Below are 16,988 nucleotides of genomic sequence, written 5' to 3'. Positions count from 1 at the left end.
TAACCTACCCGTTGCCCCCAATAATGACATAATGCCTGAGTATTGGATAAGGCAACGGCCACAGCTTTATTGATTCAACTTTTAAACACCGCCCTAGTAGGCTGCAACTCCCCAAAGCCTTGTCTCGTAAATTACTTGCGCTGGCCAGGATCTCCGCCACCACGATGCCGGCCCTAAAAAAACAGAAGACAAATGCCACCTGGAATAACAGACTCTCGCTATCCGAACCGCAAACGCTAGGCAACGCCACCATATACCACCACAGCAAACCCACATAAATCGGCCGACGTCGATCCAGACACCTCCGACTTCTCCAGCCACGCAAGACCCGTTGCAATCAAAACTCTTTTGTAATGTCTCGCCATCCCAAAAAGCGAAACAGGAACTGTAAAGCATATAACGCTTGTTCCGCCACTGCGCAAGAGTGACCCTGCTCGGGTAACCTATTCAGATATTTCAACGTAACCTCAAACCAGGCCGTCTCAGACGATAGCCGCACGACCCATGACAACCAACCTGCCCATACCAACCTGTATGCCTTCCACGTAGAGGCAGACAATGAGTCTGACACCAAGGACATCAAGCCTCCAAAACTAGATCGCATTAGTACGAAGGGCAGAGAAGACCCTCTCAATCCGCTCTTGGAGCCAACTCCCGAAAATGGTCCCACTGAAACCGAGAGAGAGTCAGCCACTATGTTCACCCCTCGGGGACATGCCATGCCTGCATCCACACATTAAATCTTAAGCTTAACAGCACCAGATGTCGCAAGAGAGCCAGAACTGGAGGCGACGCAGTCGATGATCGATTAATCACATGGACAACACTCATCGGCAGAAGCCTGCAAACAAACGCCAGATGACAGCAACACCTGTATAGTACATAACTGAATCTTCCGTGCCGACTTCACCAGATCAACCTGCCTCAGCAGCACAATTAGCTTTTCGTCTGGCAAACGAAAAACCATGTCCACCGTGTCAATGTCTATTCCCAGCAAAGATAACCTAGTGGACGGCCCTTCTGTCTACTGCTCCACCACCGGCACGTCAAACCAAGTAGCCAGTGAGCGGAACAACGACAATAACTGGGCACACCCGTCGCCTTACCGAGGACCCACAAACAGGAAGACATCGAGACAATGAGTTACCGAATCGATACCCGAAAACTGAACCACGACCAACTCCAAAAACGAAGCAAACGTTTCAAAATTTGAACACGAAATGGAGCAGCCCATGGGGAGGCACATGTCATAGAAATAGGACTCCTGAAATTGACAACCCAGAAGGTGAAAACAATCCGGGTGAACCGGCAACAACCGAAACGCCAATTCGATGTCGGATTTTGCCAGGTGTGCCCCCACTCCAGCTCTCCTAACCAGCAACAACACCCGATCAAACGAGGAGTAGCGCACTCTGCTTAACTCCTTATCAATATCATCATTCACCGAACTCCCAGCCGGGTAGGACAGGTGATGAATCATACAAAAGGAACCAGGCTCCTTTGTTGGCACCAACCCCAAGGGCGATACTCGCAGATTAGGAAAGGGGGAAAAAAAGAAATGGCCCAGCCATGCGCCCTAGCGACGTCTCCTTAGACAACTTGTCACCCAATATATCCTCCTTACCCCGAACTGACAGTAGATTATCCGCCAATAGCGGTGAAAAAAAAAAGGGAATCCAAAACCCGGCTGAAAACCCTTCCTCCAACACCGCGATGTTGCAGCGTTTAGGGTACAGCCACAGCAACATCCTTTCCAGGCTTACTGGCATCCTCCCCATGGAACCGTCCTCACTGGCCCCCGACTTAGGCAATGTCTGCTTTGCCTTCTTAAAGCATCGCATAGCGGGGTGAGCCCCCCTGCAATGCGAGCACTCATGCTTAAACCTGCAGGGGCTCTCATTAAAGAGCCAACACACTCCTTTTTTCTGACCAGCCAGCTCACCGGAGAGTGCTCCGGCTGCCACTGGAAAGGACACGGGACGACTGGGAGTCATGAGCAACAGCTACAGGCTGCCATCCTGAGTGCTAAAGTCCAATCCAGGACACGCTACCATCTTTTCTCAGAACTGCTGGTTATATCGGAACCAGCTCTGACTACCATAGACCTTATAAGCACCCCAAATAAGGTCCAAATACCCGAACAACGACGGTGCCCGCTCCGGAAACTGGCGGGTCAGGATACTTGAAAAAAACGCAAATCCCTGTAACCAATTCCCAAACATATGTGGGATTTGTTTACCCTTTCCCGAATCATGTGGATCACCACAACGCGGCCTACAGGCGGGACTAGTGAAAGTAAATCCACAAACTCCCCCTTGAGAATCTTGTCACGAGTCTCCACTGGGACATGCAAGCCCAAAGGAGACAACTCACATCCAGACAGGGAGGGGTGAAAGTCCCCCCCCCCCCCACACCTGTGCCCCTTCGACCTTGCCTCCTCCAGCACCCTTTGTGTGTCTACCCCTGGTCTGGACGCCGCAGTCCCTGATAACCTATCTACTACAGCCCTAATCATGCGCAGCAATTCCCCTTGTGTAGCCTGATCCTGTTCTACGGAGCCCCCTAAGGCCAACTCACCACTCACTGGAGCTGCCACGGTAGCCTGCTCGACAGGACAAGGGCAACGAACTCCCATCCAGTCCTGGTCCTCTAACTCCTCCTGGGACTTCAAATCCGAATCTTCAGGCAACCGCCCGGTCCGCCAGCTGCCAGGCCTCCTGGATGCTGGACTCCTGGCAGGTAATGCAATCCGACTCCATCCTGGGTCCACCTCTCTGTGTGGCTGGGCACCATGTCCTCCTGTGTCCTCCTGTACTGCACTGACCTCCGGCCATGCTCTTCAGCCCGTTCCCGGCTCTCCTGGGGCTCTGCGACGTGCGTTCATCACGTATGCGTCCCGTGTGACTTTTGACGCCTCCAAGCTCCGCCCAGACGTCCGGCGTTTCACCGTCACTTCTGCCCGGACCGGAAAAGAAGGGGGACTCCGAGAGCGCATCTTGGGCCCGACTACTGGCCGACATCTCAGCCCGCGGCCGCCTCCTGGAAGCCCGGGAAATCCGCCACTCACCGCTCCACTGCCAAGTGCCGACTGCCTCCCGCTCGTCCGGACCTCTGCTCCTCTGCTCAGTCGAATCGGACTTGGTGAAAGGCGAGTAGGAGGCCTAGAACGCCTTGGCCTCCTACCGCTGGCCTGAAATGGACTATCTGCCAACTGCTGCTCCGCTCCCATCAGCCCTTGGGGAAGAGCGGCCATCGCCACCGACAGAGAACCTGCTCCATTGGAGGCCAGGTAAGCCTGCAGCATCCCGATCAGTGTATCCTTGGACACGGCAGCCATCGTGAACAAGGGGAAGCCTAGGACACTAACTCTCAGGTAAGTCAACAGACCCTAAGCTAACTAATAATTTTTAAAAATGTATTTTTTTTTATTAAATTTTTTTCTTGAACAGTTGAAGGCTTAAGGGAAAACTGTTCCAGCCAGTTCCTTCTGCAACTGGTGAGTACCATCCCCTCTACACCCCTTCTTATACCATCCCATCTCTCTGCAACCTTGTATCTCTCTCTATCCCACCCCTTACTACAGGGCAGCAGTCATGCCTCCCCTTCCTTACAGTCCACGGGATCCCTTAATGGAAGTTATGGAATCCTCGTATAATGTGGGCGCAATAACTCAAGCCTGCAAAAAGACACTTTAAAAAAGGATTACTTTATTTCCTCTATATAGTCATGAAAAGTAATATTAGTGGGTGATGTGCTTTGATATTTCTGGGGCCACGCATATTTACTTTTTGGGTTAGTATATCTCATGTGCACTCATGGCAAAGCAGGGTGATCGTTCTTCCTGGCCATTCCTCCATAGCCCAATGTTTGTAGGCAATAGCATGACTCCACATATCCACATGCACATTCACTGGTGGAGCAGAGTAGATCTATATAATTTATATTTCAAATAATTATATTACAGGGTTGGCAAAGATCTACGTCATACTACATAACTAAGATCATGATTAGCAGGAAGTGTTGTGGGACTCATGGCCCGATTTCTGCATCCTTTGCAAACCTATTATTAAACTAATGGTCCTCGATAAAAGTTATTTAATTAATGAATGGATTACCCTTGTAGCACACTGTTTTACAATGATCAAACTGGGCACAGTAGGTGTAGCTAAAACATGCATTAAAGTAATCAATACTCCATTTTAGGCATTTTCACAATCTATTTCTATAATCATCATCAGACCCTTACTGTAACACTTCTTTATAACAAATCCTTTTAGAATTCTAAACAGCCAGATATAAAAAAAAAAAATTAAAGGACAACTGTCACATCAAAATTAGTTTTTTAATAATCTTTTTTTAAAATATTGAAAATTATCTATATGTAAACAAATGAGAAAAATGCATCCCTACCATTAGTATTTGACAGGATCCATCAGCCATATACATACACCTTAAGTCAGACAGTGGTTGAAAACTGACAGTTCGTCTATATGGTGTTGCCTATGTAACTCCCTACAAAGAAGTAGGGAAGACCATAGAGACTAATTGTCTTTTCTAAACAGTGACTGACCAAAGGATCATGTCACATACTAAAAGTGGGATGAATGTGTCAAAATTATCAATATATACCGTACTTCAATTAAAAAAAAGGAGCTATATTTTTTGGAATATAAGATGTACCATATATTTTACCTAGAAATGTAAGGAAAAATAATATAACCTTGTGTACCATAATTACAATAAACTTCAGCTTATGTGTGGTATATAATGGATGCACTGTATGGGATGCAGTGTGTAGGGGATGCATGTGTGTATAATGAATGCAGTGTGTGTGTAGTGGACGTAGTGTGTACAGTGAATACGCTGTCTGTGTGTGCATAGTGAATTCAGTGTGTATGTGTAAAGGATGCAGTGTGTGTAGTGAATTCAGTGTGTGTATGTAAGGGATGCAGTGTGTGTAGTGAATTCAGTGTGTGTATGTAAGGGATGCAGTGTGTTTGTAGTGAATTCAGTGTGTGTATGTAAGGGATGCAGTGTGTATGTTGTGGGTGCATTCTATGTGTGTAGTGGGTAAGAATTTGTGGGTAAAGGATGCAGGGTGTTGCGCGTGTAAGAATTATTGGAGTGGGATAAGGACTGTATTTTGGGGGGGGGGGGGTGGGCGGCAGAGAAGCAGCTTAATTTTCGGGGAAAAAAAAGTTAATTTTTATTTTGTCTTTATTGAAGTTTATTCCCTCCTCCCTGCTTCTTACTTCTGGCAAGGGAGGGACACAGCGTTGGAGTACAGCGTTGGAGTGTTAAACCCATGGCAACACTCTGACATGCCGGTGCTCGCAAAAGAGGAAGCTGCAGACAGAGTCTTTTAGGCTCCCCCGCCTACTATGGAAGCTTGCAAGGGCCTAGTGAGGGAGACTCAACAGGCCAGATCTCACTGTATGTTTATAACGATACTCACGCACATATATATACACACACACAGTTAATATAGCACATTTGGCATATAGGACGCAGGCAGTTTGTTAACACACATTTAGGGGTAAAAAGCTCTGTCCTATATTCCGAAAAATATGGTATTTCCTTTCAATATTTGATGAAAGGATTACTATAGTAAAAAATACTTTTGAGGTGACAGTTGTCCTTTAAGTACCTCTACATAGTATGTAATTATTTGGGCCACTCTAGGAGTGAACCCTGCAAGATTAAGAAGCTCAACTGAGGTGACTGACATCAAGCACGGGAGCAGACCACAGGAATAACAATCTGTCTTGATGTTACAATTGCTGATGCGCCATTGAGTCCCAGAAAATCTAGGTTACGTTGGTAGACTAGCTGGGGTCAGGAACTGTACATCTGGACCTCCATGGATGCTGTAGACCTCTCTTCTGTGCTTTCCTTTAGAGTGTGCAACTATACACACAAGGCACCGAAGTGTGATATAGTTTTCTGCAGGGCTGTGGAATTGGTACACATTTAATTCGGACTCCTCAATTTTTGGTACCTCCTACTCCAACTCGTTATATAACATACTGTTTCATTAAATTACTATTTATATGGCAGCATATAAGTCAGTACATTTTGGAGTTGACTAGGTGGAAAATATAAGCTTAAACTGTAAGCATTGGGGGTCGATTTATACGTCAGCATATACTGTACATTTAGTTGGAGTAGAACTTTTTTTCCGAATCCAGTAACTCCGTAATTACTATTGACTCCACGACATCAATGCACTGGTTTCCAGACACTATTCTAGCAAAGAGTGCAAGGTAATGCAAGGTATGTATCAGGAAGAGACCCCTGTACTGTGCCTCCTGCTGTCCTCCCCACTTCTCGAAATAAATATTGATGATGCATAGGAATGAGGGCAGAGACAAACGGACCAAATAGTTGTGTGATGACATCTGGCACGAAAGAGATTGGTAATAAGTCGTTCCAAATGATTTTTAGTGGCTCTAAATCAACGTAGATATGTGTTTTAACATAGAAATCTCTTTATATCAAAAATAAAACAGGGTTAGATCTGTCAACCCCACTTCAAAAAGATGTGGTCATGCCAGTAATGTCAAGCAATTTGCTCTTTTGAACTCCCGTCTCCTTCCTTCAGTGATAAGCATACTTTTGTATTATATGCCAAAATAGTCTCTGCAATAATCACTTGAGATGGGAAATGTATTGAGTTCCATCGAGTTAGTCAAGCGTTTTATGGTAGCCCAGCAACAACACCATTGCATTCACAATGATAGGCTAGCAAGTGTGTTTAGAGATTACTTCCCTATTCTGTTATCAAGACAAGCACACATTTTGGAGATAAGATGCTCTCCTTCGGAGGCCTTTTTCCTGCAATAGATGTCAACCTTCAAAGTCTTTTGAGAAGACAAAGGTTTGTAATAGCTAACATCTGCATTCCTACTGGTCTTTGAGTAAGTCAGCTTAATTAAAAAGGTTGCTAATTTTAATTAAGTGCAAATATTTCAACATTTGTAAAACTGTTTAAACATTACTTTAAATGTCACTAAAAAAAAAAAAGAAGCTATTTATGTCTTAAGTCAGAGTCTAATATCAATGACATGTCTCTAGATTTATCGAATTCAATTTGTCTTGGGTTATTAAAATATTTGGAACTGGAAAATTGTTATATACTTTGCTGCATACTCGTCTCTATATTCCTAATCACACAACATACTTTATTTTAGACATGTATTTTCTTCCTTTGGAAAAAATAGCTACCGTTGATTTTCACCTTGTATTTTTTTTTAAACTCCCTACTTCCAAGTCTGCATTTTTCACAACATGTTGCTTGAGGGTACAATAGTGTAAGGAGGCAATCATGCCTAGATGTGAAAAACTTAAATGAACACGATGGAGGAAGACCGTGCCATGTTTATATGTGTATCTTTGAGCATACCATACAATCATATGTCAAGGAATAAAACAAATAAATGATATAATGAAGAATTCATAATATTAATGAATACGGTGGCTTCAGTGTGCGTGAGTGCATAATTATATTTGTATTTTATTTCAGTACATATTAATGTAGCGGTTTTTGTGCCTAGACTTGGGGTTGTGTAAAAGATCAGTAAATAGGGGATGTGTACAGCATCAGTGTGTGAATGTAAAATGAAAAGTATTGTGTGTGTAGTTTCATTGTGTATAAATGGATATGTTTATTTGTAAATAGTGTCAGTGTGTGACTGCAACTATGGTTTTATGTATAGTTTCGGGCTGTGAATTACAGTATTGTGTTTGTATGAATTGTGAGTGTGTGAATGCAGGGGTGCATTTCAGTGTAAAGTCAATATACCGGTATGTAAAAGCAGTTTGTGTGTAGTATGTTGGAATGCAGGCATGCATTCCAAGAGTATGATTGCAGGGGGTTTAACACTCTCATATTGGTTTATCTCTACATCTCCTACTCCTATGACCTCTCTCCACCACCAATATCCCTACCCAGCCTCACTATGATGATGGTGGTGAGGCTGGCAGAGGTTTGGTTGTGCCTCTTAATTTGCCAGGCCTCCAGGCCTAAACATATGCCAGCATAGTTGTATTTAGATACAAGCATTAGTGCAATGGACCTTTTACCCCATGCACTGCAAAGATTTTCTGACTCTTATCAGTATCAAGAATATTAAATTAACAATGCTCAAGAACTTGACTCTAATGTTTCTATAGGGCTTTTTTTTTTATGACACACATTGCTCAGACACAAGGGATGAAAGAAAAAAATATTAACCTGTTTTACAGATATCTTGTTATTATCCTAACTCGACAGGTAGGGGAAAAAAAAGGATTTAATATATCCAAATGACTCTAAGAACCTATTTAACAGCAATGCTTATTAACACACATTCTTTCTTAAAGGCGCACTATAAACACCAAAACAAAATTTTGCATAATGGATTGGTTTTGTTGTGTAAATCATGCCCCCTGCAGTCTAACTACTGAATTATCTGCCATTTAGAAGTTAAATCACTTTGTTTATGCAGCTCTAGTCACACCTCTCCTATATGTGACCTACATAATCTCCCTACCCGTTTCCTAGAAACAGAGATATTTATTGCACAGAATGTGTCATGTAGAATTTATTATCTTCTGTTCTGTTAATAGATGGCTAGAGCATGCACAAGCCTCCTGTGTATGATTAAAGTTCAATTAACAGAGCAGGAGATAAACACTTCTAAAGTAAACACACTGTGCTGTCACATCTGATTAAAAATGAATATCTGTTTTCATGTAGGCTGTTTGAGTCACAGCCAGGCAATGTGTGAAACGGACTGACAAACAGAAACAAAAGTAATTAAATTCCTAAATGGCAGATAATTGAGCAGTGAGACTGCAAGGGCATGGCACCAAAACTTCTTAATTAAGCTAAAGTGATTTTGGTGCTTAGAGTATCCCTTTAATAAAACAAAAAATAAAACATCTCTAAAAACCCACCCATCAATAGAATAAGGGAGGTGCACGTGATGGATGACCTGAAGGCAAGAGTTAGGGGAACCCAAAAACAATTCCAGAAAATATGGGCACCATGGGAAAATAGCCCCTTGAGTTAAGACACGTAGCAGACTTGAGGCCAACAAGATAACTAAACAAAGGGATGCGGATCCTCTGTGCCTCCCCCACCCCACCCCTACCTTACAATCTTTCTTTATTGACACCTTTCTATCTTTTTCCTATTTCTTTTTTCTCTTATTATGTGTAGCATATGTCTCCCAGAGGGTGTAGGGAGCGGTATACCCGGTAACTGTGTAAACACCAGGTGTGAACAAAGGAACGCAAACCAAAGCCTTCGGAGGGCCCTGTCAGCTGCCGGCAATATGTAGAGTGCGCAATGATGCCCGCAACGGGAGACCCTCTGGGCCTTTAACAGACCAGAGGGTGGGGAAACTCGTAGCAAGTCATCTAACTCTGAGACACAGAGAAACCTATTACGCAGCACAATATTAGTTCAGAGGGCTCCCGGCAGATGGAGGGCACACACCAATGCTGTTTTACGTACATATACAACTGCTAAGTTCCATATGTTACCACATACTTCTTGCTTTCCTTTTTATCTTTTACAAATCACAAAACTCAAGTTGACAAATTGTAACTCGCAATCTTAGAGAGTATTAAGGTAGCTAATATATCAGTTTCGGGAGCAATGGTGGGGTATTTTCGACCACCATCAACTGCATGGTTATGCGATAGATAAGTTACTAAAATCTGTATACAATGTGTATGTCAATCTTTGTTTGAGTTACGGAATGTATTCGATCTCTGCATGTTATCTCTGTCAACATAAATAAAGAATAAAAAAAAACAAAAAAAAAAAAAAACCACCCAAGCATGTTTGATCTTTTCAACTAGCAGCCTGTGTGTCTGTAGTAGGGTCCACAGATTTTCTTAAATAAAAAATGTCAATTAAGATGTAAATACACTAGACATTAGGTTTTGATGCAAGGCAAGCATCAAGCTTACCCAATTAAATCAGAGGATGTTTGACGTCCTCATGCAATATGTATCTCCAAAACAGCAATGTTTTCCATTGCAGGACCAAATGCTAGCCACTACATTGAAATTAATTGAAAAATAAAACAGAACATGTTTGATAAACAACCAAGAGTTAATACACGAGATGACAGCAGTATTTGAACTAATGGCATGCTTGATAACATGGATTAAACGTAGTAGATGCGCCAATAATTCACATTTAAGTTGTTTTTGTTTAGCTAGATATAACAGGCGTGGTCTAGGCTTGGTACATGTGTATAAAACTTTTATAGCTGAGCTATATATGCTGAGTTAAGTAGTTACTATACGATCATACGATTAGTCAGTTACATCAAGGGTTACATTTTTACCTGAACTGCATAAGGGAGAAAAGGTAAGGATTAAGGACCAGGACAATACATGGATACAGAAAGGTTCAATAGAGGAACAAGTGCAACCAAGATCTTACACGATTCAGACAGAGGAGGGAAGGATTCTTAGAAGGAATAGAAGAGACATTCTAAAAGAACCAGAGCAGAAAGGTTCCAAAACTGAATCAGAGACTGATCAGGTTGTTATACGGTCTATGCGTCAAAGTAAAAGTCCTGATAAAGTCATGTTAATATATTTATACCCAACAAGTTAGACAGTATGCATAAGTACTTGCTAGATAGATAAATATGTTTGGTTATAGCATGTTTTTTCTTTAGCATGTAATTTTCTTACGAGAGGAAGGTGTGGTGATTTGTGTATATTAAAGGACTGTGTTTCTTTAAGAGGCTGGGGGATTCCCTGAGTAGGAGGGCTTAGGAGAACACTCCATGTTGTGAGTTTAGCAGTGACTCTGCATATTATGTTTTGTGACTCATGGAATATTATGTTTTGTGACTTCATAAGAAGTGAGTGTCAGCATTGATTATTCCGCAAGAACTACAGAAAACACAACAATGATTACCAAATTTACTAAGTAAATACACACACTGTACTACTTTACATTGCAATGAAAACAATAATTAAATCAAAATTCCTTTGCAGCAGATGTTTTTTTTATGATGAAAACCCTGTTGCCACCAACCTGTTTAAAAGAGGAAACACGGACACAGCCAGGTATACACATGGGTACCATTTCAATGGTTTAATCTCTTCTGCCATCATAACCTGGAAAAAACAAACACACAGCAGGCATGGTTAAAATCATCAGATGTAGCATTGCAAGCCTCAAGTTATTACCTGTAGATCTGCAAGGGGCTAGGCAATGGGAATTGTTTTCTGTTGCCTCAGTCTGGGATAATCACGAAAGTATTATTTCCAGCATTCAAAGTAAATTTCAAATTATATTTTAGACAAGAGGTTTATATTACATTCAAACGTACTTACTCCAACAGTAGCAAAAACAAAAAAATGTAACAAATTTGACGAAACATACAAACATGATGAACAGAATGTTGTTGTACCCAATCATGGGGCAGCACAATGTATAGATGTCACACCTGTGGAAAAGTCTACCTGTTTCTTTGCTGCTCAACCACAGTTAGGTACCTATCCCAAGTATCATTAATTATTATTATTAACTTGTGCAGATGTTTTCCAATTTAGAAATATTGCATTATTTTGTGATGTATGATTTATTTTCTCAGTAGTTGTATATAATTTTTATCTCATCAAATCATTTAATTATGTATCTATTTATTTTGAGATCCTTTGTTTATGTTGATATAGTTATTATTGTTTATGTTGATATAGTTATTATAGTTTAGTATTTCACTGTAACGAAAATATACCCCAACATGCAGGATTCAGCTAAACAGAAGACAACACAGAGGGGAGATACGTCTACCGGACCTAGAGTGGCCGGACTCGACGTATATAGGAGAAGTACAGAGTCAGGAACGATCCGAGGTCAAGGGCACAAAGAGACAGCGTAAACAAGGACTAGCCGGGGTCTGGTACACAGTAAACAGCAAGCCGGCAAACAGAACAGATAAGGATAAATAAATAACGTAGTCAGAAAACAAAGCCAAGGTCAAGTACGAAGGAACACAACTGAATACAACAAGCGCTAAAGGGAACTGAAACAGAAACCACGATAGGGCAAGGAACCAAGGGAAAAAGGTGAGTATAAATAACTAAACATCTTTTTTGATTGGTCCCTGTCATCTCCACGCCCCCAAAAGGTAAGTGTATGGGGAGTGTGGCATGACAGGGACCAATGGGAGGCCTTTTCCAATTTAGGCTCCCCCTGTCCCTTTAAGAGCGCGCCCGAGACCCGCGGCGCGCTCTTAGTCAGGCGGGACACGTGACCGCTTCTCGCGGTCACTGCCTGCCTTCCTGTTCCTGCCTTTGGATGAGCCGCGCGCGGCTCGTGCAGCAGCAGGACCGCGTGCGGCTCGAACAGAGGACCCCGGCCGGCCCCTGGAAAGGGTAAGTACCGCTACATTCACATATTTCACATTTTACATGCTATAACCCAGTTTCAGTTTCTATTGCTCTTTATTTCTTACTCTCCCCTTTAAATCATGTATCTGTCATAATTCCTTTTTGTTTTTTTTTGTTTTTAGAGATTGTTATTGTTGCTGGTGTTAACAGAAAGTGCCTTGAGTGCCTGGTTTCCAAGCGCTGTTAATTTATATGGATTCTAGGTGCTTGCAGCGGCCATTTTGGATTGGATTAACAGTTTACTCGATTTTTATTTATTTTCAATTAAATGTCTATCTTGTAATAGACTTGACATTATTTGTTTCCTCTAACGATTACCACGGTTGGTGGAATAAGTGTAAGGTGACTAGCCTGATGCACAAGTTTTTAAAGATTATATTGATTCTCAGGGCTGGTGGCGGCCATTTTGAGTTGGTTGACCGTTTCCTTTCTTTTTTTCAGTTGTTTGCATCTTTCAATTCTTCATTTCTTCAGATGTTGTTACTATTAGCGATATTAGTGTAGGATTCATTGAGAGTGCTCATCACCTATTCTAATTCTTAGCACTGGTAGCACTATCATAGATTCATAGCCAATTCCAATATTTACCAACCAAATTAATTGTGAGTGCTCAGTGCTCAGGGTCTGTCAGTGGTTTCTCTCAATGCTTTGACAGATATTTTTATCGCAAGGTGAATTTTAGTTTTTTTTTTTCATATAACGAAGTGGCTTTTTTAAATTATTAAACTATTTATGTATGTTATAAATGCTGTATATATAAAACGTTTATATTGCATACGGATTGTTTTTGATATATATATATATATATATATAAATAACATTTAATAAGAATATATGTTCATACATCTGCTTAATTATTATTATTATACAATTATGATAAACTCACATGGCTGAGGGCTTGCCAATCTTGTCAGTAAATAGCTGCCATAACCCATCTCTCAGCCCTGTTATGTTTTCTAAAAGTTGTGGTTTTTCTAAGAAGAAGCAGGGGCGTATTAGCCGCGAGGCAAACAAGGCATTTGCCTTGGGCGGCATTTTTCAGGGGGCGGCAAAAAAAGCCGCCCCCAAATGCCCAGGGCAAATGCCTTGTTAGCCTTACGGCTAACAAGGCATGCTGTGCGGCCGGCGGGCTGCTGGGCAGTGCGGGTAGGTGGGCGGCCGGCGAGGGAGCACTTCCTCTGAGCGGTCTGCTCAGCTCCCTCGCGCGCCGCAGAGTGAGGCTGGGAGGCGGAGCCGGAATATGACGTCATATTCCGGCTCCCAGCCTCACTCTGCGGCGCGCGAGGGAGCTGAGCAGACCGCTCAGAGGAAGTGCTCCCTCGCCGGCCGCCCACCTACCCGCACTGCCCAGCAGCCACTGGACCACCAGGGAGACAGATACCCCCCCCCCCAGCATTCCCAAAGGTAAGGAGGCTGGGGGGGGGGGTTACATTTTTAAAAAAATGTATTAAATATGTGAGTGATTGAGTGTGTTTGTATGTCTGTGTATGTCTGTTAGTGTGTGTGTATGTCTGTTAGTGTGTGTGTGTGTGTGTGTGTCTGTGTCTGTTAGTGTGTGTGTGTATGTCTGTAAGTGTGTGTGTGTGTATGTCTGATAGTGTCTCTGTGTGTATGTGTGTGTGTCTGTTAGTGTGTGTGTCTGTTAGTGTGTGTGTATGTCTGTAAGTGTGTGTCTGTTAGTGTGTGTGTGTGTGTGTGTGTATGTCTGTTAGTGTGTCTGTTAGTGTGTGGGTCTGTGTGTGTGTTTGTGTGTGTGTATGTCAGTGTGTGTGTGTATGTCTGTTAGTGTGTGTGTGTGTGTATGTCTGTTAGTGTGTGTGTGTGTGTATGTCTGTTAGTGTGTGTGTGGGTCTGTGTGTGTGTGTCTGTTAGTGTGTGGGTCTGTTAGTGTGTGGGTCTGTGTGTGTATGTCAGTGTGTGTGTTAGTGTGTGTGTATGTTAGTGTGTTTGTCTGTTAGACTGTGTGTGTGTCTGTTAGTGTGAGTGTGTGTGTATCTGCTAGTGTGTGTGTGTGTGTATCTGCTAGTGTGTGTGTGTATCTGCTAGTGAGTGTGTGTGTCTGTTAGTGAGTGTGTGTGTCTGTTAGTGAGTGTGTCTGTTAGTGTGTGTGTGTTTCTGTTACCTAGTGTATGCATATTTGAAAGTAAATGTGTGTGTGTGTATTTAGAAGGCGGGACGGGGGAAGGGTTGGGTGGGGGTGGCACGGGCGGGGGGGAGGGTTGGGTGGTGGTGGCGTGGGCGGGAGGGGGGCGCCTGAGTTTTGTCCTGCCTAGGGCAGCACAAAACCAGGATACACCACTGAGAAGAAGAGGAGTCAAGTACTCGTCAGTGTGGATGATATTTTAATATAATTCCAAAATGTGGCCTTGCAATGTCAACATTAACATCAATATTATACAAACTTCAATACTGGAGGTTCATCATCAACACTAATTCTATCCCTAACTGCTGGATCGTCTGTACCAATTAATTATGGGACTTTGTGCATGATTTAATCCAAACTTCCATTACCTCTTCCCATAGATGGACAACGTTATATATTAAAAGTGAGACGCATAGCCAACCTAGACTGGAATTCAAACCTGAGTTTCCCACTTCTAAGGCAGAGATATTACAACTGCTCTAACAACTAACGTAGAACACCCTCTGATTATATATATATATATATATATATATATATTAAAGTTTTGCGTTCCCTATTAAATTTCAGTGTGTGCTTTAGCTGTCCCACCAGTGAAGCTCATTACTGCAGCTTATTAGAGTGCTAATCTCATAGCCTGAACTTCTGTTTTTGCTACTTAGTATGGATTGCTTTTACTTCATTTGAAGATCACAATGTTTCCTATTTTTAAGCACTCTACTTAGTAGCAATTAGTAACTGTCTTACCTACACATCTAATAGAGCAATTTAGATTTTTGCACTCTCTCATTATTTATTAGGGCACTATTTGTGTGTTTTGTGTGTTGTTTGCTATAGGATGCATCTCTTTTAAAGCAATATCCCAATAAAGTTTTTTTTCTTCATTTTAATTTAGCAGTGATGTGCTATCTTATATCCATGGATGCATAGGGCTACACATGTGCACAATGGATGGAATATTTAGACTTATCTGGTATTGAATATCTACTGACACTAGTTTCCCACTGGGATACACCTTACAATTCCAAGTTTAGTATGTTGTATATATTTGTTGAAAATACATCAAACACACCGGATTGCACTAATTACAGATACACTCCTTATAAACTGGGACAGGACAAGACCATCCACACTTGAGAGGAAGCCCCGTTGGGTGAAACCGTCAAGTGTGGTACTGTAAGAATTTTTACCCATTTCTTGTTTGATATATATTATTCACTATTCTAATATTATAAGTAATAAAGTCTGTTTAAATATATATATTATATATAAGTAAAAAAAAACAGATAAAATTAGTATCTTGTATACCTTTTTTAATTGGACTAATAGATCTTTTTAATGACAAGCTTTCGGGAAAACCTCCCTTTCTCAAGTCTAAAGCATTTCTGAGCAAGACGACACATAGAATTCAAAGTTGAGTTGTGATGCAGGGGTTAAAGCGAGATGAGTGCAGATAAGACACATATTTTATACATACACACACACACACACACACAAATAAATATATATATATATATGCAAACTCATGAACACATATATATATACACACACAAACAAACACATGCACATGAAATCATATACACAAATATAAATGCACAGTCACATATATAAGCATACATGCATAACAGTATGGGAAAGCATAGGCTTATTATACATAGTACATTGTATATTGATAGAATAAACATATTGGAATGCGTTTTGAAGTGTTGATACATATGACAGAACAGTAAGATAATGCTAGGGGAGTGTTTGTGTAAAGTGTTGGAAGTGGGACAGGAAACCCAAATCAATATTTAGTCCTCTATTCTTGCTGTTAAATAATTTGATCATTCTGTCTTTGAAAGTTTTTCTTTCTCGGGTATTTTTAAAACCCCCTTTCAGTACTTTGACTATTAGGTCCTTCAGTGAGTGGCCAGGCTGGGTAAAATGGTGTCCCACAGGAGTGAAGTATGATTCTTTTTTTTTTGATTCCATTTAATTGCTGGGTGGTTTCCCCAATGTAGCATCCTAGGTGGTATTTGGTGCATTGAATCATGTATACCACATTTCTGGATGTGCAGGAGTATAAACCTTTAACCCCTTAGTGACCTAAACGTTTTTCAATTTTCTTACCGTTAGGGACCAGGGCACTTTTTACATTTCTGCGGTGTTTGTATTTAGCTGTAATTTTCCTCTTGCTCACTTACTGTACCCAAACATATTATATACCGTCTTTCTAAAGATACCATTATTTTCATCATATCATATAATTTACTGTAAAAAAAAAAAAATATGATGAAAAATTAAAAAAACACACCTTTTCAAACTTTGACCCCCAAAAGCTTACGCATCTACAACCGCCAAAAAACACACACACACACACACATGTCGTTTTACTCTGTGTATTTTTATATTAATATTTGTATATATTAATAAACAATACACTTATTATGACGTTATA

General features: G+C 41.5%; 1 protein-coding gene across 1 annotated transcript in view; it reads right to left on the bottom strand.

Annotated features, from left to right (window-relative positions):
- Nucleotides 1–16,988, bottom strand: part of LOC134588260 (uncharacterized) — a 643,152-nt gene that overhangs the window by 101,580 nt on the left and 524,584 nt on the right. Inside the window, exon 11 of the mRNA XM_063444259.1 lies at nucleotides 11,048–11,130. Coding sequence (XP_063300329.1) covers nucleotides 11,048–11,130 — 83 coding nt within the window. The remainder of the gene's footprint in view (nucleotides 1–11,047; nucleotides 11,131–16,988) is intronic.

This window comes from Pelobates fuscus, chromosome 1 (genome assembly GCF_036172605.1).
Source record: "Pelobates fuscus isolate aPelFus1 chromosome 1, aPelFus1.pri, whole genome shotgun sequence".
Classification (NCBI taxonomy): domain Eukaryota; kingdom Metazoa; phylum Chordata; class Amphibia; order Anura; family Pelobatidae; genus Pelobates; species Pelobates fuscus.
This window is presented reverse-complemented; position numbering and strand designations above follow the sequence as displayed.